The sequence below is a fragment of the Acipenser ruthenus genome, chromosome 36, assembly GCF_902713425.1.
Source record: "Acipenser ruthenus chromosome 36, fAciRut3.2 maternal haplotype, whole genome shotgun sequence".
Lineage (NCBI taxonomy): Eukaryota > Metazoa > Chordata > Actinopteri > Acipenseriformes > Acipenseridae > Acipenser > Acipenser ruthenus.
This window is the reverse complement of record NC_081224.1, coordinates 1,878,824-1,901,045: the sequence shown is the minus strand read 5'-3', so window position 1 is coordinate 1,901,045 and position 22,222 is coordinate 1,878,824. Positions and strand designations below refer to the sequence as shown.

The 22,222-nt window shown below is 41.7% G+C and overlaps 1 protein-coding gene across 2 annotated transcripts in view; it reads right to left on the bottom strand.

Annotated features, from left to right (window-relative positions):
- Positions 1-2,216: 2,216 nt before the first annotated feature.
- LOC117402031 (collagen alpha-1(XI) chain) overlaps positions 2,217-22,222 on the bottom strand; it is a 135,164-nt gene continuing 115,158 nt past the window's right edge. For both annotated transcript variants that reach the window (XM_059008212.1, XM_059008213.1), the window contains 15 exons: positions 21,266-21,319; positions 19,649-19,702; positions 18,406-18,459; positions 17,568-17,675; positions 17,240-17,293; positions 15,746-15,799; positions 12,581-12,688; positions 11,438-11,491; positions 9,875-9,910; positions 8,174-8,227; positions 7,204-7,453; positions 6,577-6,689; positions 5,760-5,828; positions 4,744-4,977; positions 2,217-4,185 (listed from right to left, as the gene is read on the bottom strand). In XM_059008212.1, the coding sequence (XP_058864195.1) occupies positions 4,039-4,185; positions 4,744-4,977; positions 5,760-5,828; positions 6,577-6,689; positions 7,204-7,453; positions 8,174-8,227; positions 9,875-9,910; positions 11,438-11,491; positions 12,581-12,688; positions 15,746-15,799; positions 17,240-17,293; positions 17,568-17,675; positions 18,406-18,459; positions 19,649-19,702; positions 21,266-21,319 (1,443 nt within the window). In that variant the 3' untranslated portion in view covers positions 2,217-4,038. The remainder of the gene's footprint in view (positions 4,186-4,743; positions 4,978-5,759; positions 5,829-6,576; positions 6,690-7,203; positions 7,454-8,173; positions 8,228-9,874; positions 9,911-11,437; positions 11,492-12,580; positions 12,689-15,745; positions 15,800-17,239; positions 17,294-17,567; positions 17,676-18,405; positions 18,460-19,648; positions 19,703-21,265; positions 21,320-22,222) is intronic.

Below are 22,222 nucleotides of genomic sequence, written 5' to 3'. Positions count from 1 at the left end.
AACCCTAACCCTAACCCACACTCCTCTGTGCTTTACCATGCTATCCAATGCGATTCTATCCTACCCTAACCCTAACCCACACTCCTCTGTGCTTTACCATACTATCCAATGGTATTCTATGCTACCCTAACCCTAATCCTAACCCTAACCCACACTCTGTGCTTTACCATGCTATCCAATGCTATTCTATCCTACCCTAACCCTAACCCACACTCCTCTGTGCTTTACCATGCTATCCAATGCTATTCTATCCTACCCTAACCCTAACCCATACTCCTCTGTGCTTTACCATGCTATCCAATGCGATTCTATCCTACCCTAACCCTAACCCATACTCCTCTGTGCTTTACCATGCTATTCTATGCTACCCTAACCCTAACCCTAACCCTAACCCACACTCCTCTGTGCTTTACCATACTATCCAATGCTATTCTATCCTACCCTAACCCTAACCCACACTCCTCTGTGCTTTACCATGCTAGCCAATGATCGCCTATCCTACTACATTATGCTTTACTGCATTTTGCTGGGGTTTTTACAATATCACAGTAATCATCTATAAGGAAGAACAGAAAGAGATTGCGTCTGGCAGTTTTCTTAGTTTCAACTGAAAGGAGCTGAAATCAGGCGATTTGCTAAAGTAATTCAATGAGGCCTCCCCCCCTACCCACCCCCCAAAAAAACAGGCACGCACTGTAAATGTAATTTTGAAGTGTCAAGAAGCGTTATTCTGTTTTTCAGCAGCTTTCCATTACACATACAGGGTACATTGTTTTATTATAATTGCCTTTATTGAATAACACTGCTGCTTCTGCAGCTACTGTTTCAGATCAACAAGTCCATTCACATCTCTGTCCCGCAACTCTACTCTGCAATAGTTAAGGATTTGTAGAGATGAAAACTATATATATATGTTTTTGCTCAAGTTCCCATCGTTTCAGTATGACTAACTTACCTTTGTCAAGGGAAAAGTGTGTTTGAAAACAAATAGGAGGTACTTCTAGGTACTTTGTTTGATGCCATGATAACTACTGTACACTCACTTATTTCTATTTAAATTAATGAATGTGTTTGTGATGTTATTTACTACATAGTTAATGATGTAATGATCAACTATTCCTTTCTATTGAAACCTTCAAGCGTGGAGTCTGTTTCTGAATTTATTTTCCTTTATTATTATGCATTGTACATGGTCTGATTTTATTTCTTCTAAAACTACAACTTGTATTGCATCTAACCAAACAAAGACCACACGCACACACAGACACAGAAATTATTCTCCCGCGACTGCATTGATGATACAATTCTGGCAGACCAATTCACCCTAAGACAACAGACAAACAAAAAGGAAGTGGCATGCAAAGCTTTGGGGAGTGATCACTGATGTTAAGAAAAAAAAAGTCCACATGGAAGTTGCCTCCCCCAAAACAACTTAATTTGAAATATACATTTACACCATTTAGCAGTAAAAGAGAAAGAGGCTCACTGTAACAAAATGCCATTTTCAATGAAGTTCTTCGCTAGGACACATTTGGGTGGGAATCACAAGTTTGTGCACTAAAGAGAACCACACTTCCTAATGATATAGCTGAGCTGAGTTAGAATGCCACAATTGCTTGCATCAGTTAGGGTCTTAACTGGTTACCTCTCAGTCCCAAAGCAAGCACCTTAACCACCTTACAAAGGTGTGTCCTTTACACTGTCCCACTCACTTGGCTTTTAATTTAGTATAGTAACCTGTCTGAAAAATATAATTCTGGAACCATATTTGAATATGATTGACGATTGTTTATGTAATTAAGGTAAGGAGCACTGTCTGGCGCTGTTGCAAACCGGAACTTTAAAGTTTGGGGGGAAAATGTTGGGACACTGGGACAGTTGATAGAGAAAGGGGACAGTCCTGGTCAAACCGGACGTCTAGTCCCCCCCTGTGCTTCATATAACACTGCACTGATATATAGCCAATCAATAATGTGTTAATTCAATCTAAATACATCTAAATTGCCTCAATTTACTGCATGAACTTGAAAAATGCCCCACATGCTTACACTTTCCTTCAGCTAAAGAGGTGTGTGAATTGGGCACAAAGTTTGTGATAAGTGGCAAGGGTGTAAAATGGTAGAAAAAACAGCCCGATTCTTTTCTTATCAGTGATAACCTGTCTCTTCAATCGTTGGCTTTTACGACAACCCCAGTCCCCAACAATAACAATGAACTTTTAATAAAGATTATTTTTATTTAAATTTTGTACAAATACATGTTTTTATTCAAGCGACGGCTTTAAACGAAGCACTGTACAGTATATAAAATTGGTACCACAGATACGCTATACAATGGAAAGCAAACACAGAGAAGTGGGAGAGCTGGGCTGAGCTATGAATAGAAGTGGAACAGTGCCTTATGATCACAGACATCATCTTCTGCAGCTCACAACACGACACATATCAAGATGTGCAATAAGCCTTTTAACAGTTTATTCAAGGATATTTCAATCCAACAGTAGCACCTCAATAAGCACCTTTGCATTTATCAAGTGTCTCATAAATTCATTATTCAAGACGCGAGGAAGCTGCACAGTGGTTATGCATTTTTCATAACGGGTCATGAACCCAGGTTCTGCATCAATGAATAGTTTCACCTCTTCAGTGCAGATAGTTAAAAGGCACATTACAGTAACAAATCTCAATATATCAAATAAAGCAAGGAAACTGACCTATCCAAAAACAGCAGTGCTTGCCCCATGCACTGACTGAATGGCAGAGCAGTTAATATTATTATGTACAAAGCTTCCATTGTATTTAATGATTGTTGCATCAACAACAGGGTCTATGGGAGACAGTGAGCTTGCCATGGCATGGTCCTGCACTTAGATGGGCTACTGCAACTTTGGAAATTAGTAGTCTACAACAAATTCAGTAGCCCAACCATAGACTGCGTCACACATACGGTATCAAATGAAATGCAAATACGATATTTAATAAAGCCAGCACAATATTAATAACTATGTACATACATAGGCTAATGAATGCATGATTGGTGAAGCAACGATAACATTGGTAGGGTAAAGCACTTTGAGGTAAGTTCCAACATGGCTTTCTCAATTGACAAAGAACAGTGTCAAAGAAAACCGAAGGAGAAGAGGATTGTGGTATTTCTGAGTTCACTTCTTTTGAACCTCCTCTTCCGGCTGGCTTTAATAAAATAAAATACAAAAAAAATTAAATAAAAATAAGCACGCTCTTGTTCCAATGCTCTTACGTTATTTTCTCAAAAAAATATATTTTAGCACCATTGTTGAGGAAAAATTACAAATCCCTCAAAAAATTAACAATGTGATATTAAAAGTACAGTACAAACAGAACCATTAAGCAACATGAAACTACAATTTCCCTTTTTTAAAAAAAAAACAGGAGCCCCGTGCTGAAGTAGTCACATTCAGCGACGGTACCAGCTTGCAGAATTGGAATCGCTTCAATACCTGATTGGATAATACACCCTAGACACCTGGGCCAATCGGATTGCTCGATTCTGTGGTTCACCCAAGCTGCGTATGAAATCTGTGCAGGGATTGCATTGCAACACAAACGTTTGAAATAGTTATGTACAGTGTGTAACCCTCTGGATGTATCTTAAACACACAAAAAGCATTTGCTCCATAGTAAAGTTTACACTATTAATTTCCCAAAAAAACCTAAAAAAACTTCTACATGGAATAAGCAGTTAACATGGTCCAATGGCGTCTGTTTGAGTTTCCCTTTAATGAAGGCTTTTAGATCACATGGAAGCGGACAATCACATCATTTCTTCAAGTCACGGATTTAAGGAAGCTTGGTTCTTGTTGGTTGTTTCAAGTCACATGACAACAACCTCGCTGGGTTGACATCTTTTGTATTTGGGAATTAAAAAAAAAAAACACAAACCCACCACAGATTTACAGATAAAATAAAAATATCGATATATAAATACTGTATTGCTTGAGGCAATCGCGGAACGGAACAGTCTTTTTGTTTTTTTCAGTTTCTTTTCCTTTTCTTCGGTTTAGCCGTTGAAGCACACGGGCCCGACCTCAAACCCAAACTTCTGGCTCGACTGCCCAAAGTCTGAAACCGCCACGTCTTTGATGGGAAGCACCTCCACTTTCAGAGAGTCGATTTCGAGAATTGTTTTTTCGTTACTTTTCCGTGACTACAAACAAAAAGAAAAGAAAACAATTTTAAAAATTAAAAGTGTGTTGTGCTCTACAAAAATCTGTAGATTGTACTCTGCTAAACAAAAATGAAACAAAACCAAAAAAAATAAAACATCACAGAATTAAGCAAGACTGACACTCGTAGGCCACGGATTGGATCAACTTGGGGACTGTACTACCCGCCAAAACCTGAGGAGAAAGAGTGCTCCCTCCAGTCTGGGGCAGGCTTGAGGCATGGAGACTGAACTGCTCCCTCCCTCACCCCCTAAGAGAAAGGATGCTCCCTCCAGTCCAGGGCAGGCTTGAGGCATGGAGACTGAACTGCTCCCTCCCTCCCTCACCCCCCAAGAGAAAGGGTGCGCCGTCCAGTCCACGGCAGGCTTGAAGCATGGAGACTGGACTACACCGTCCCTGTGCTACCTTTTTGGATACCCAGAGAAGACTCCTCTCTCTATCTCAGTCTCTGCCGTTACCAGTTCAGAACCCTTCTATAAGCTAAAATAGGGGACAGCACCAACGGGCGGACATGCTGGAACCAAAGAGTGTAAGCCTACCTCACAGCCGTCGTAGAGTGCACTGATGAAGGGTGTCTTGGTGTAGGACAGCTCCTCATCGTTGGCCCCCAGGAAACGCAGGGATTTGTCGTAGCTGTTGGAGGTAGAGTCATACCAGCCGGCGGATTTCTGGCAGTTGTAGGTGAAGGTTTGGCGTGCCGTGGCGCTCAGCAGTTTCAGGAAGGTCATCTGGACCACCTGGACTGGATTCCCGTCTGAGTCAATGTAGTAGAACTGGGGACAGGAAACAGAGGTTTAAAAAGCATGGCAACAAATCGAGGGAAAAGGCATACAAGTGCGGTTGTCTCTGCTTGGGAGAGACCCACGACAATGTATAATGGCAGGTTTGCTCATATATAGAATACCAGACAGGGGTCTGTTTGATACAAGCTGATACCCTACTGGGCTGACTGGCCGTTCTGACCTTGAGTGTGTTTTACAAAGCACCCTGAACAACTATGGTCAAAAGTTTTGCATCACCCTATAGAATTAACAAATGTTGCTTCATAAAGGTTGAATGAAACCTGCTGAATAATGTTACGTTAACATATTGAATTACATACCGCTTTGCAGTTTTCCCATATACTTCATGAAAAACTGACAAATTGATTAAAAAAATAATAATTGAAATCTAACATGAAATACTGTATTACTATTATGGTTTCCGGTAGACTTATGCAATGTAATTTTGTAGTTTCTTTGATTACATGATGTTAAATAAAATACCTAAATTATGTTTATGTAGCTCAATCCTAAAATTTTAGGTGATGCAAAACGCGTGGCCACAGCTGTAGATTCACAAGAATCAAAAACGTGAGATGACTCGTTGCATGAAACGATCGGATTCCTAAACAAGTGCGTATTCGTGCCTACAGGAAGGTTCCAGCAAACAAAGACGTTGGGCCAACAACAGAAGAACATCTCCTGCAAGTGACATGGATTACATGCAGTGCCCTGCTTATATAATCAGGTGGGAAGTGATATTTCTGTGCGAGTTACTCAGGCTCGCTGCTTACCTTTTTACCACGTTTAAAATCACTAAACCAGCTTCCTTGCTTCTCTTTGTTCCAGGCGGCGAGCTTAACCTGTTCAAGAAAGGGAGGAAGCACATGTTTAACATCTTAAATGAGATGCGGGGAGTATTAGCAACCACACAGCACGTAGAACAGCTGCCTGTGCATCATCGAAACCAAAGAAATGGGTTCCGAGATTAAAACCTGTATTCGCTTTCAGTAAATAAAATAGGCATGTGCAAATTTTCATCGTTTTTTGTGCAACCTCTAAAGAAACAGCCTCTTTGTTATGCCAGAACTCAAATCCTCAAATCAAGATATATCCAAGAACCTGGGCAAAGGAATGTCTTTACCAAGTTTCATCACAATTGGGTTACTGGTTCAAGATATTACAAAAATAATAAAACCGTATTAGCGTCAGGGGCATAACGATTCATGGTGTATCGATGAATTGGGATCCTTTCTTTACGTGGAGTGTAGTGTCGTAATACAGACGTGTATCGTTCTTGAATGAAGAATAGGTGCACTTTATAGTTTGTAGGGATACATACTCTCTATCTCGTTACATTTTTGTCTTTTAACAAAATGGTCCATCTTTAAAATGTGCACCTTATTGTGCATCATACAAGTAGCCCATCCGGACCGTCACATATATCGTGATGCATACTGCATCACAATCTGCGTATCGTGATACGTGTCATATTGTGACATTCGTGTCTCGTTATGCCACTAAGTGGGACAGTGCTGGGATGCATTGGCCCTGGGTTGTTATTTAAAGACTCTTTCAATGGGAACGTATGCAGTGCTGCTTTTTACTTACAGCTTCCGATTTCTTGTCTGGGAAGAGACAGGTTTCTCCTTCCGCAGTGAAGTTGCAGAACACCTTGAAGGAATCTCTGTGACATCCTTGGTTTGGATCAATCCAGTAATCTCCTGGGAAATCAGCCAATAAAGGAGATTAGGGATCAGAGGATAACATTTGTGAAGCAGAGTCGTAAAACATCCCCAAGACTTCAATTTGCAATGAATTGCAGATCCACCCTCTACAAAAACCTAATGACAACCTAATGACACAGGTGTAGGGGAAGGCATCTGTGCTGAGGACTGCCTTTGCAGTATAGAAGAGAGAATTCAAAAAAGCATGCTTCTAAACTAATAAAGATACTTCCGGTAGACTTTTGCGATTTTAATTTTGTAGTTTCTTTGATTACATGATGTTAAATAAATCTAAATTATGTTCATATAGTTTGTTAATTATGTCTCAATCCTAAAATTCGAGCTGATGCTAAACTTTAGGCCAGAGCTGTACATTCCCATGGCCCGTCTTAGTTCAGTATAAGAAACTGCAAGTAATTAATTAGTTGGAACGTGAACTATGAAACAATGCACAGAGTTCTCTTAATGATCATTCTGACTGCACTGGGGGTCTGGCTGGTGTTTAACGCACCGTCTCTGAAGTGGGGCTGGCACATGTGCAGCTCCTTGCAGGTGCGGGCAGGGCTCTCAAAGGTGCCCATAGGCTTCCTCATCTGCTCCACCTCCGACTTCATGGAGTTGAGGGAGGCAAAGACCTCCTCCATGCCGTCCGCGGTGTCGCTCACGTCCTCGGGCTGGTCCCCCTGCACGGTCTCCGAGTGCCGTCTCCTCTTCCCTCTGCCCTGGACTGGCAGGGGCTCAATCATCTCAGCCGGGGGGCCCTGAGAGAGAGAGAGAGAGAGAGAGAGAGAGAGAGAGAGAGAGGTGTCTGTTTACTAGGTCTTTCCCTGCTAACAAAACAGTCGTAAACGTGGTGCACTAGCTGTGCTGAACTCTACCATTTAGTAGGCTGTGTGGTCCAGTGGTTAAAGAAAAGGGCTTGTAACCAGGAGGTCCCCGGTTCAAATCCCACCTCAGCCACTGACTCACTGTGTGACTCTAAGCAAGTCACTCAACCTCCTTGTGCTCCGTCTATTGGGTGAGACGTAGTTGTAAGTGACTCTGCAGCTGATGCATAGTTCACACACCCTAGTCTCTGTAAGTCGCCTTGGATAAAGGCGTCTGCTAAATAAACAAATTATAATAATAGCTGATATTCATTTTGATTCTGTCACAAAAAAAGCACAACCTAGGAACTAAGCAGAGCAGTTATACTCAGTTCGTCCCGTTTAGTAAGCAATACAGAATGATCTAATCCAGTAAGCACGATGGCTGCTGTCTACGGGTAATGCACAGTATAGCCATCTACAGTGTTTAGTCCCTCTTGTATTCCCCCCTTTCAATATTTTATTAAAAAAAAAAATTGTTAAACTACACCAATGGGCTGTGCACGTTTACATTTGACACGCGACATGCGTATCGCATTATAATTCCATAGCTTACACTCATGCTACCACTTGCAGCAGAAGGAGGTTACAGAGGACAAGGAGACAGATACTTACAGGAGGTCCCGGGGGTCCGAGTGGGCCTGTGTCTCCTCTCTGACCAGTGGCTCCCTGGAACATAAAGGCAGTTTGTCATTCCAGAAACTGCCGAAAACCGCTATGAACAACGCCTAAAAGGATTGCCTTTTCTTTCTAATAGCTGCATCTCTCATGGACCTGACCATGTTTTCCCTACCTTGTGAGATATATGTATACTGTATCTCGCATACCATGGCATCAAAAGCCTATGCGTACCTCCACTGTTTGTTTTCAAACACACTTTCCCTTAATAAAGGTATGTTCAATATACTAGAATGTTGAGTAGCTCTAAACCATAACACTACATGTCTTCACCTTGACTAGCCCTGGGCCACCCTTAACACTGTCCCTGTCTGGAGTGTTCCTGTGATTTCATTATTTACACCGGGAGCTCTGCTAGGAGACAGACAGCATGTTCCTTTCCCTGGATTTACAGCCCTCCCCTGCCCAAGCAGGCTTTGAGCATTCTATATTAATTTGCAAAGACGCTCCATTCCCACTCATGGGCAGGCCAACCAAGAGCATGGCTTTTATTTATTCATAAAACCTTCAACCGTGACTGTGTCATTCCTGCACCGTTATATCCGAATAAAGAGTTTCAGATCAATCCAACAAGGCTTTAGCTTAGCAAGCTTAAAGATGCACAGTATGTCTCAGTTTAAGCCACTTTCTTAAAATCAAAGTTTCTGAAGTGTGGTAAGTTAGCAGGTCTTCGCTCCAGCTATCATAAATACGGCTCAAAGGGATTAATACCCGAGTGCATTAAACTTCAGCTGCGTGATGATCGTTTCACTTGCAAGACCACTCAAGACAGCATGTATTTACATTGCTGGCTTCAATTCAAATCCATCCTTACATTATTAAGATCTAGAATCAAATTGAATTTCCATCGTAGGAACATCACACAGATGAATTGCTCACCCATTTGTCCTTGGAAATCTGCACAGTAATTTTGCATTTTTTCCATGCTTTACCCATGGTTATACTATGCATTTACCATATCTCTCTGGGACTTACCATGCTTTAACTATGCTTTACTACACTTTGCTAAGCTTTTACTATGATCTAGCGTTGAATAACTTTTTCATATTCAATGCTGCTGCGTGAATATCTAATTTTGGAATCTTGTGTTGCATACAAAACCAACAACAGAATCACACTGTTACAGATTATGCCACACTGCTTCAAGAAGATATGGAGCTTGATCTAAGGAAAGTAGTTATCCGACTTCAGCGGTTTAATTCAGGTTTAAGCATAGTTGTTTCCTCGCAAACATCATACTTGTTACATAAACAGAATAGTCCACAAACATCCAAGGAGCACTGTAGTTATTTAAGTCCTGACCCTTATAAAAGTTTACTGCGGTATTTTTGCAGTCCCTGCTTTTCCCAGGGTTATAGTGTGATTTTATCCTAGTTTACGCTGGTTTGCCATGTTTATGAATATGCTTTACCATACCTTGCTATTCTTTACCATGCCTACCTATGCTTTACCATGCTTTCACTGTGCTTTACACTTTGCTGTGCTTTTACTGTGGGAAACTGTTATACGGGGATGGCTGTGCATTATTCTTTCATCCTGATTGGTGGAATAACTACAGGACTCTGTGAATGCTCATGCTCCATAGACGTAGTGTACAACAGTGAACTGAGAAACAAGAGGACAGGGGGGATTACTTACGGATTCTCCTTTAGATCCCTTCTGACCAAGTGGACCCTGTTAGAAATGAAGCCATCATTACAACTCAATAAAAACGATTCAAGAAGAGCCCACACCAAAAAGATCTTCAGTGTCAATTGGCACCAGCTAGAACGGTGGAGTGGCAAAACTTGTGCATATTTTGACATGCCAATGGTATCACATGGTATCACAGTTGACATGCCAATGGTATCACAGCTTCTCAAACCCAGTCCTCAGGACCCCCCTGGTGTCTTCTGGTTCCAACAGAGCTCTCAATTACTTAACTAAACCCTTAATCAGAACTTTATTACAATTATTGTCAGCTCTTAAAATAGTTAGAGATTTCAAGTTAACTATATAATTGTGTAAGTAACTTTGAACTCTGCAATTTTTAAGGAGCTGAGAATAATTAAAAAGATCTAATTAAGCAAATGATCAATTAAGGCTTTGGTTAAGTAACTGAGAGCTCAGTTGGAATGAAAACCAGAAGACACTGTGGTCCCGAGGACCTGGTTTGGGAAGCCCTGCACTGGTGTGCACTGGTCATCCAATGCAGTGCCATGTCAGTAACCAGACCAGAGGACTGCCACATCAGGACCACTGTGCAATATTTATTCCATTGCACTGAGAACGTTCCTGCAACATCTACCATGCTAAAAAAACAACTGCACATTCCGTATCTCCCTGCTGACGTAAAATCACGACAATACCCTCCAAATATGTGTCGGTAACGATTGCCTGAATGCCAGGCAGAACAGCTACTGTATTTGCACAGTTTGTTCCTGCAAGCTTTGTCTGGGATGTTTTGGGCTCTCCCAGTCATACTGGGTTGAGAATTTATTTAACAGTATTAAGGTCCATTTGCAGGTTTAATAGAAGAGCATTATAGAGTGAAAGATGTATTTGCAGATTCTGCTGGGGTGCGCCAGTCAGACCGCCGTGCTGGTGCACATCCTATTGTAATTATGCAAATGAATGTAAAATATGCTAATTGCTTCTCAGAAAGATAACCGCTCTGAACTCTTTCACATTTCAATCGTGTTCAGGGGCTAAAGCATCATGTATGATTTTTAAATACAGAATTGTAGCACTGGAACAATTTGGCTTCAGCTGACATACAATAATGTGCAATTTATTAAGGTCTGACCAAACATAACGATTCAAGGAATTTGGCTGAAGGGCTGAAGCTACTCGTTGCAATAGATGTTAATTAGTTAAAGTCCTGAATCTTCATTCTCTGTTTCTTTCTGTTCATTTCTGCAGACGTTCAGACACAATGCTTTCTTCATCAATCCCACCTCTTTGTTTTCCCTTCACAGCTACAGAATAATACACTGCTTCCCTATCGCAGCCCCTGAACCTTGCAATGTGGAGACAGTGGGGAAGCGATTTATTGCTGCAGCATCCGCTCCTATTAAGATCTCACATCTAAGTGTAAATGACTGAATACCGAATTGAAGAGAACCATGAAATAGACTGTGAAGAAGCAGTGAGGCTTGTAAGACGGTGAGAGCTTGGGCTTGACAGGAAAGAGGAAGGTTATTATCTGAGTGTCTCACTTACTGGTAGACCTGGAGGTCCCGGGGGACCGAGGGGGCCAAGGGGACCGACCACACCCTGCAACAACAAGAACAGCACAATCAGACACAGCAAGACCCATTGGACAAGCTGGGCCGAGCGGAACGAAGGGTTATGATATGTATGTGTGTATTGTTGTCGTTGACCCCGATTACTGGCGCGATACAGCCATCTGAAAGGTGTCTGCTACGTACAATTTAATAATTCCTACTTAAATGATGTATTATAGGAGGCTGTGTGGTCCAGTGGTTAAAGAAAAGAGCTTGTAAGCAGGAGGTCCCCGGTTCAAATCCCGGATCACTCACTGACTCATTGTGTGACCCTGAGCAAGTCACTTAACCTCCTTGTGTCCCGTCTTTCGGGTGAGACGTAATTGTAAGTGACTCAGCAGCTGATGCAAAGTTCACACACCCTAGTCTCTGTTAGTCGCCTTGGATAAAGGCATCTGCTAAATAAACGAATAATAATAATCTTAACAAATTGTGTAAGATACAAGCTGGTGTTCACCCCACCTAAGCTTGGAATGGCCAGAGACCATTTGTGGATAGCTGCTATGACTTATTGTATATATATATATATATATATATTTTCACTAGTCAAAGTACAGTTATGCTGATCTGATGAGCCCCAAACAGGGTGAAACATGTCTGCAGATACTGTGCTTTGACTTTTAAAACGCTGTGAATGCAGAATCCTTTTGGCGACTTTCATGTGATTGGATTGGCTCTTGTAATTCTGATATTTGCATAAATCCTGACTACCCACAGTTTTATAGTTACTGCTTTCTTTCACCTTAACTCGAAAGCTATTTGTTTATATACCTGTATATATATATATATATATATCCACTGTGTGCATAATTGTACCACATTAAGATTCCTATCTGTTATATTATAATGCAGATGTTTGTTTGTTTTTTCCCCCAAAGTTATGGCAGGGCAACTTCTAGAACTCCATAGTCACACAAACTTCAAAATTTCAAAAAATAAATCAATAAATACATTTTTAAAAATCGGTGACGGAAGGAGATATGAAACAGTATTCTCTCAGCAGATCGACCCAGTTGATATATTTTCAGGCACGCTGCTATCTGCTCTGCACTGTCCACAGTATAGTGGCACCACTGACCCCGTCTCCTTTGGGTCCCTGTGCTCCCTGGTTCCCGGGCATCCCCCGGTCTCCCTTCTCCCCCTGCTCTCCAGGAGTTCCGATCAGCCCGATCAAGCCAGCATGGCCCTGCGAAGAGAAGGAAGGGAAAACATTTTAAATACTGCAGTTCCAACAGCCAGCCGCTGGTGGCAGTGTGTGCTATGAGCTATATAATAAAGCCATCTGAAAGGTGTCAGCTACATATATATTTTTTCATTGTTTTATATATATAGCACCACCGTTTTCTACAAAGAATACCTGAGATACGACTCTTCACATCCTAAAGCTTGTCGTGACTCCCTTCCGTACTCCCAATTATTAAGACTGAGACGCACTTGCAGTCATGATAGGGATTTTTCAAACAAAGCAAATGAAATGTGTGCATTTTTTCAGAAACTGTGGTTTTCCAGACACAACCATTCAAGAAGCTCAGTTGCGTGTATCTACGATAAACAGAAAGGATACTTTGTACAAAAGCATCACACAGAATACTAATAATCCACCCGGTTCTTACCTATCATCCTGTGGCCAAAATAACACAGCCTCTCATACACAGACATTTTAGTATTCTCCAACAAGATCCCTCTACAGCTCCTATTTTCAATAATCCACCATTGATGTCTTACAAAACAGACCCAAATCTAAGAAAATATTTAGTCCATAGTAACATGCAACCCATCTGTGACAATCTCACAGGCTCATTTCCATGCAACAGGTCGCGCTGTACGTATACATCCACAACAACACAGTAATCAAAGGGGCAGAATCTTCATTTACTATTCATGAGATTTTCACCAGTAAAGGAATAGTATACTAAACGTTTATCGCTTCGTGGAACATCTACAAAGTATAAGAATTAACACCTCTACATCTCCTGTTGCCAGAAGACATAAATGGGGAGAAATCACTGCTATGGGACAAATGCAGCCAGGAAGCAAAAAGAAGGCAAATTCATTTTCAAAGGAGGCACTTTAGAACCTCTTGGAATGAACATTCTATTCTGAAGTCATGATGTCATCACCTTCCGGAACTTTTCTTTTAAAAGACAACTTGTTTATAACAGCAGCTTCTTTACGCATAACAATGGGTAATCGGGAAATATGCAAATGTCAGCATTAAAAGAGCCAATCAAATCGCATGAAAGTCGCCTAAAGGCTTCTACATTTTAAAAGTCAAAGCACAGTATATTATACAATGTAGAAGCCCTTAGGCGACTTTCATGCGATTTGATTGGTTCTTGTAATGATGAAATTTGCATATTTCCAGATTACCCATTGTTCACTATTCATTGCTTTCATTCCCCTTAACTCGAAAGCTACTTGTTTATATATATATATATATATATATATATATATATATATATATATATATATAAAGGAATGCATTTACTGTATCAAGGTCTTTACTCAAACTGAAATGGTACAAAAAATAGAGGAAAAAATAAATGATATATGAATAAAAAACATTTCAAAACAATTGTGTTTAAAAAAAAAAAAAAGAAATTGCAACAATACATCCATGTAGCACACATAAGCAGCAATCACAAGCAGTGAGAGCGGGGAGAAAGCAATAAGACTCCTATTTCATCCATTCCAGGTTTTAATATGTGTTTAATTATCTGATGACATTTGGGTCCCTGTGGTCTCTTCTAATAGGCTCTCCAGAGAAATCAGTCTCGGATCTCTTTCACAGCACAGCCTGCACGGGCTATGCTCCTTTTTGTTTTTTAAGAATTGTGTTGAATTGAACGCCTTGCAATGCTAGTACATCTCTAGACACTACACAACATGATTTCACATTTTATATGTCCAGAAGCACAAAAACAAATTGCTGTTTTATTTTGGGGTGGGGGGGATCTTTGGTGGAACGTTATACATATCGTTGTGTGGTGCAGTTTTTTTTTAAATGATATTTTAATGCATGTAGCTTCCCTACATTGTCCTGTGGTGAACATGCCTCAAGCTTGCCCTGGTCTGTAGGGAACACCCTTTCTCTTAGGGGGGTGAGGGAGGGAGGGAGCAGTTCAGTCTCCATGCCTCAAGCTTGCCCTGGACTGGAGAGAGCACCCTTTCTCTTAGTGGGGTGAGGGAGGGGTGAGGGAGGGGGGGAGCAGTTCAGTCTTCATGCCTGAAGCCTGCCCTGGACTGCAGGGAGCATCCTTTCTCTTAGGGGGGGTGAAGTGTCTTCTCTACCGAAATGCACCTGTTCACTTTGTATGCTTGACGACAAGCGAGAGTCATTGAGATTCTTTTTCCTTGCAAATACTTCTGCAAGTCAGTGAAGCAGACAGATAGAGGGCAGGTAACAAACACACACTGACAGCTTCTTTCTCGAGATAAATATTTATTGCCTAACCCGTCGCTACTACGTTTGTTTTGCCAGAAATGTCAGAAAAAAAACAACTGAACAGTCTCTTCCTGTTATTAACTCCTCCTTTATGTCACTCCTATGCAGTCTGAGGAGCTGAAGAGCATGGGGAGAATGCGAGATTGTGTGCATATCAGAGGCACAATGGGACGGAATGGAGTGGAACTGGCATTTTGCAAAGCACCTTTCAGTCCTAAACAAGCCCTTCCTTTGTAAACACTATGTCACTCAATCACTGAGCAGCCACTTACATGGAGCATTGCTCCTCCACAGAGCTCAACATCCTGGATTTCCTTTTATTAACTGAAACTCGCAAAATAGTTTCAGTAAACTTTCCCTATTCACTATATAGGTGTCAAATGTGCAGTTTTGAAAGAAACACATGCTTTAGCAAACATACATTCTCATTCTAAATCGCTATATCTGGTACTACGCTAGGTTAAAGAAATCAAATTTTGCAAGCCGTGCTTTCAGACACTTCTTGTATCGCCACCTTTCCTCTCAGTAACCAATCAGCTGCTCCCTCTAATGTGATTCTTTCGAAACTGCACCTTTGAGTTCTGTGTAGCTAATGAAAGAGCCTGACAGGTAACATGTCAACTACAAGCAGTTTGAGTGGCGGAGGAGGAAATCAAACCCCAAGGCTGAGACCGTCAAAACTCATTTCGTACAGGGGTCACTGGTTAGACTTGAACCCAGATCCTGGAGGTGAAAGTGCGAATGGGATTAACTGTTTGATGCTCAAAACCTTTTTTTTTTTTTTTTTTTTGAGCTTACCTTGTCACCTTTCCTTCCGACATCCCCTTTCAGACCAGGCAGGCCGGGAGGGCCCTGTAAAATAAGACAAAGCATGAAATGTGAGGGTGAGGCGTTTTTGTGGGAGTACCCCACACTGATAGACAACTGCTGTGGAAATGCAATGGTTCTGTACCAAAACAAATCATTAAATAAAAAAAATAACCATGTGAACATAATTTAGATCTCTCATGTAATCAAAGAAACTACAAAATTATATCGCTTAAAAAAGTCTACCGGAAGCCATAATAGTAGTACAGTAGTTTGTGTTAGATTTCGAAATGTCACATTTTTCAGAATTCGAAATGTCACATTGGTATGCAATTCAATATGTTAACGTAACATTATTCAGCAGGTTTCATTCAACTATATGAAACAAAATGTGTTAATTCTATAGGCCATAGCTGGATATTGACTTACCAATAGTATCACAATGGTATAAAACTATACTCCCTGCTGTACCATAATCCTATTACACAGTGCTGGTAATACAGTAGTCTCCGCGTATAGACGCACCTCCTAAGAGAACACTTCGCTTAAGGGAACACCCTTGTGGTGAAAAAGATTTTTCCCATTGTAAATGCTCTGGCTAAAGGAACAGGAACTTCGCTTAAAAGAACACCTTCTTGGCACCGCTAGCGATTCACTTACAACTGATACAGTACTGTTTTGTAACCTGATACCTTAAAACTTTGTTATAAACTTAAATTCAAATGGTTTTCAAAAGTGACTTTTGATTGATTTATTCAATCTCTCCAGACGCGTCGTCATTTATCATTGCCTTGTTTGGTATTCTGCTTTCCAAGAGTGCACCTCATCGCTACAAAATCATGGTATGTAAACAAACAGCAAAACGCGCCGCTGTTTCTCTTGCTACAAAAAGTTGGAAATTGTTCGAGCTCTTGAAAAAAAAACCTGAATCAGATTTTGGTGTTTCCCGTTCTGGTGAGTTGCTCCACCATTCTTCTTTAATAATTTTGTGCATGTCTTGAATATTGCTCCTGTACATGTATTCATGATTAATCTAGAGCTGCTGCTGCATTTTCTAACGTGTCTAGGTGTGCTGTGTTAATTTAGTTTGACAGTTAGTTTATTAACATTAGTTTGTCTATTACTTTATTATTATAGTTTATTAACATACACTTGCCTATTGCTCATTTCACATGTTGATGCACATGCGTCATCACAGGTAATACATATTGATTTATTTATTGATTCATATTGTGTCTGGTGGTCAACTCTGTCTTGGAGAATACTTTGGCTAAGAGAACGCTTCGCTTGCTTCCCGAGGGGTATTCTCTTAGCTGAATATGACTGTACATGATATTACATCAACACCACACAGCATGGTACTGTATCAGAACCTAATGTTTCTCGTGGGTAATGCTCTGTTATAATGGGACCCCAGTGGTGTATTTCAAAACCTTCAGACTGTAATGGTTGCTCTGCAGAAGATGAATATGAACAGAAGCTTACCGACGGTCCGGGAGGTCCACTTTGTCCAGGCGGTCCATTTAGACCTTGTTCTCCCTGAAAAAGAAGATATATTTCACAATAAAAAAAAGAATAACCAGTTTAGCTTACTAGCCTCAGCGCTGCGAGGTCTGGCTTCTCAGTGGCTGAGGATGAGAAGGGGCTGGGATAAAGGGAAGGTGTGGAGGGCAGTGTTGGAGATTAACTACCCAGCTCAGTCAGTGAACTACAGTACCTTGCTAGGAGGCTTCCTCAGGCTCCATTGACATGGAGGGGGTTTCAACAGACCAGAATGCTGTTTTTTTTTTTTCTCGTTTCACGTCATACTCACAGCGGGCCCCGGGATGCCCCTCATTCCCTGCAGTCCAGGCTTGCCCGGATGTCCCTGAGCCCCGACTGGACCAGTCTTCCCTACAGGACCCTCGGCTCCTGACGCCCCCTGTGAAGAAAACACAAACTCGGTGACACACGGGAGCAGCAGCCGGCTGTCCTACTGCCCTGGGTCTCTATTTAAGGTAGATCCAAACACTGTTGCTGTTTATATCGCTGAAGGAAGAAAACCAACATCTTGAACAGTGTGTGGGACCTGCAATTATTTTACCCCCAATTTTCTCCCCGATTTGGAATGTCCAATCATTTTTCCCCTCACCGCAGCAATTCCCCGCACAGCTCAGGAGAACTGAGGTTTCAGCGGGCGTCCTTCGATCCGACGACCGAGCCTGCTTCCTCTTCCATACCCAGGAACTCGAGAGTGGATGTCAGCGAGCTACCAACCACTGGAGGATAAAGGGCAGCCCTGCAGGTGTCTGCTCTGAGCTAACTGGGCACCTGGCCAGCAGGGTTCGCTGAGGAGAAACAGTCCCTGCCGATTTTGCCTCTCTAATCCACGGGAGCACCAGAGCCAATGAGACGCTCCCTTCAGAATCCCCAGCGAAGACTCTCTCAGCACACTAAGCAGCATTTTCAACACAGATCAGTAAAGGAAAGTGGAAAATCCAGACCCAGTGTTACTAAAGTAGAACTATGCTGTTCCTGTACGTTGTTCGGTAGATTCTATGATCCACCTGCTCTTGAAGCACATGTAGCTTAAATATTAACTTAGGAACTTTTAACATCAGCTCTGTAGACACCAGCCTCCGGTGTGCCAGGGGTGGGGGCGGCAGACTCACCTTGGCTCCCTTCTGTCCCTGATTCCCTTCTTTACCAGCAGCTCCAAGAGGTCCCTTGAGAAACAAAAACAGCGACACCCGATCACAGTTACACCCGATCGTTTATTTCACACAGCCGCCACGCACAGCCGCCACTGTGAAGGGGTAGCCGTGTGTTACAGTTGTGTTGAGATGGAGCTGGGATTGCAAGTGTAAGTCAAGTGTAGTATCTACTGGCGTGTGCAAGCAAGCATGCAGACTTTGCATTGCATAACCCTTTAAGGTACAAGGGGCATATGCTAACTTTTTTATTATTTTGCAATCAGGTTTTGCACGGAACAGGCTTTAAAATTTGCTGACATGTTGGATCTGGTCGTCCAAAATGTGTCCGTTTCCTCCTCGCGATACTCGAGTCGCTCTCACAGTACTTTAAGAAGAAACCGTTTGAACAAGCGCTCAATTCCTTGCGTGCCTTAAGGGGTTAATGTACCTGAATTTGGTTTAAATAAACATATCACAATTATTTTTAAGCTTTCACTTAATAATACTTTTAGAAATCTATCAATTGACTGCCCCATGTCACCTCCAGATTGGATAGTAACAAAAAAATACATATATTCCAACATCTTAAGGCTTGCAAAAATCCATTTACCATCAGCTGCTCTTTGTGCTGTTTTGTACAGTAATATTCTAAAACAAGGGCCTTCCCTTTTTATCCTGGAATCGTTATTTTTAATAATAAAATTATGGGGCAGCAGTGTGGAGTAGTGGTTAGGGCTCTGGACTCTTGACCGGAGGGTTGTGGGTTCAATCCCAGTTGGGGGACACTGCTGCTGTACCCTTGAGCAAGGTACTTTACCTAGATTGCTCCAGTAAAAACCCAACTGTATAAATGGGTAATTGTATGTAAAAAAAATAATGTGGTATCTATAAAATGTGAAATAATGTATAATGTGATATCTTGTAACAATTGTAAGTCACCCTGGATAAGGACGTCTGCTAAGAAATAAATAATAATAATAAACGAGGGTAAATAACAGCCCTGCGAACCACTTTTTTTAAAACCTTGGTTTCATGGCACTGCTCGCTTCATTCTTCTTGCATGACCGCAGATTTCTACAATTGTCTGCAGGCGTAGTGTTTTTCTGCCTCTTTATCTAAAACCTCGCTGGAAATAGGATCCTGCGGGCAGGCGTGCTCGCCCTGGTTTACGCTCTGGATGAATTAATAAAGGAGTGCGGCTCAGTCAGTTACATCCCCTCACCTTCTTCCCAGGTGGGCCAGGCGGTCCAGGTTCCCCTGAGGCTCCTGGTGGGCCCTGCAGCACAAAGAACAAGACGCAGGCTTCAGTGATCTGATTAGCATCAGCTGTAGGGCCAGGGGACACAGCACAGAACCAGAGTGCGTTCACTGCTTTCACACGCACAAATACAAGGTCAGCTTAGGTGAAGTGCTGGACCAATGCTAACAGGCATGGCTGATGTACAGAACTCTTACTCGCTTGGCCAAAGGAGCTACTCCTTTAGCTCACATGGTTCCAAGCTTAAAACTGACAGCATGTTGTTCTGCCAGATGTACAGCTACAGCCAAAAGTTTTGCATCACCCTATAGAATTTACACATTTTGCTACTATTGGTATGTCAGAGGTATGGAGACTTGTTAGGGACCTGTCTGAATCCAACACAGTACCGCTTAAACGTCAAGAACAGTGTTGCAACTGTACCAGTGCTCTCTTGACCTAAGGGTCACGCAGTCCCTGCCTCAGGTCAGTGCACTTGCGATACCCTTGGATAAATAGCATGCCACTTTGTATTTTGAGAGGAGAGTAACAGCACTGCATGTTATGGCTCGCTAGGATATGCAGAAAGGATCTGATTTTGCCCAAGGGTTATGGAATGAGTCAGCGGCGGAGAGAATTTAAAATCCAGGATCTACCGGCTCCCATTCCTGTTCGGATCAGTTGCTCCAGGTTTTAAGTGTTTAATTTTCTCTGTTTAGCCATAGGGAAACAAATAGTATAGCACTGAAACAAAAAACATTACAAAAAGTAACAAACAGCTATAGTGAATTTGATCCAAAAGAAATTATCAGTACTGGTTTATGACCTGCATTATTTCACTGTTCACTGGCGCGGTTTAACTTCCAGACATAGGACAAGACAACCTTATTTGAAACTAAAATATATTTATAGAGGTATTTATATATATATCGCTTCCATGCAAAATAATTAGCGTGCGTTATAATACAGAATAGTCTTTTTTCATCTAAGCAGCTTCAGGATTTATTAGAGTACTATTGTTAGGCAAGATGTCAGCTGTTTTAGTGGCCATTTGGCTATCATGTGACCTAAAGTGTTGTTTTATCTACCTGTTTCATTTACAGTAGCCAGTTAAAGATGGTCGCTAGCCACTCAAATTCAGTTTTTTTCCCTCCTTTAACATATGGGCTGTCTCTGTGGCATCTAACTATAGTTCAATTCAGCTTTTATTATCTCAAAACAAACTGATATGCTAAACCTCAGGCAGGAGACCGCAACAGCCTAGAGAGACAAGGCAGAGGCGAAAATAGAGAAACAACAGTCAGGCGCCCCGGGTGTACACTGATGTGCTCTGGCACCCTCACTAAGGACACTGGCCCCAGTTGACTTTCACACGGTCCATTTGGGGATGGGCACTCAAGCTTAGACAACAGGCACAGCAGAAGTGAAAACAGGGTTTCAAAAGGAACCTGGTGATTTTTTCAATCAGCGTCTCTCTTGTTAACAAAGAGCGTTGTTTTTTTACGCACTGCGACTATCTTCTGTTTGTAAATATCGGATGCGGTACACATCTGTAAGGGAGGCGAAGTAAAAAAAAAAAAGAAATCCTCAATAAATACTTACAGGGTTGCCAGGCTTGCCATCATCTCCCTTGTCTCCAGCTTCTCCGTCGATACCCTAACATGACATAAAACAGACCAGAAAAAAACATCACTGGGTTTGTTCAGTTCAAACAGTTATCAAAGCATGAACTTTTGCAGCATTAAAAGATAAAGGCGTCTACAACGCTGAGGTGTAATTTGTGTCTTCACCTCGTTCCGCTAACTAATGCAGAACGAACAAATAACTTTTCATAATGAAAAGCGGAAACCGGAGAGACGGCCTAGCCTCAAGATCCCTCCGATAAAAGCTTAAGTAAAGGTTGGCTTCAATGCATCAAAAGGATGTATAATAATACATTTGCATGTAATTAAAATTCTCGCTCATTAGCAAGTACTAATTACCCCTCGTTCTATAATAATGGTTCTAGTTGATTTGACAGGCTGAGGCTTTGTAACTTCGTTCATCAGTTCAGAGATCACTATTTCTATCTGTGTTGCAGGGCACTTCTTTGAAACTAACTTTTAATCAATCACGGGAGGGTCGGGCTCCTCAGAGCCTTAATAAAGCCTGTTTAAATAAATCACAAACACACACACAAATGGAGTCAACCGACTGTAAAATATCTCTGTAAGTGTGATGTTCTTACACTCCCCAATTTGGTTTTGATTTAGCAAACTGTTTTCTTTTGTAAAGGCCAGTGCACAGCGGATTTTGCTCCGTGAGGCATCATCCATCATCTGTAAATGCTGTTAATTGTATTCCAGTTGTGTGAGCGTACTTGTACATTCAGCACAGGGATGGCTGCTTTAGACTGCTTACCATGGGCCTCCGTGCCATGAATAACACTCCAGGCATTGTTAACATGCATAACAATAAAGCTGAATCAAAACACTTAGGGACTAGGTGTGCAAGGCGCAAAGGAGAAATGCTAAACTATTATTTGTGCAATAACTTTGCACCAGAGGTTTGGATAAATAA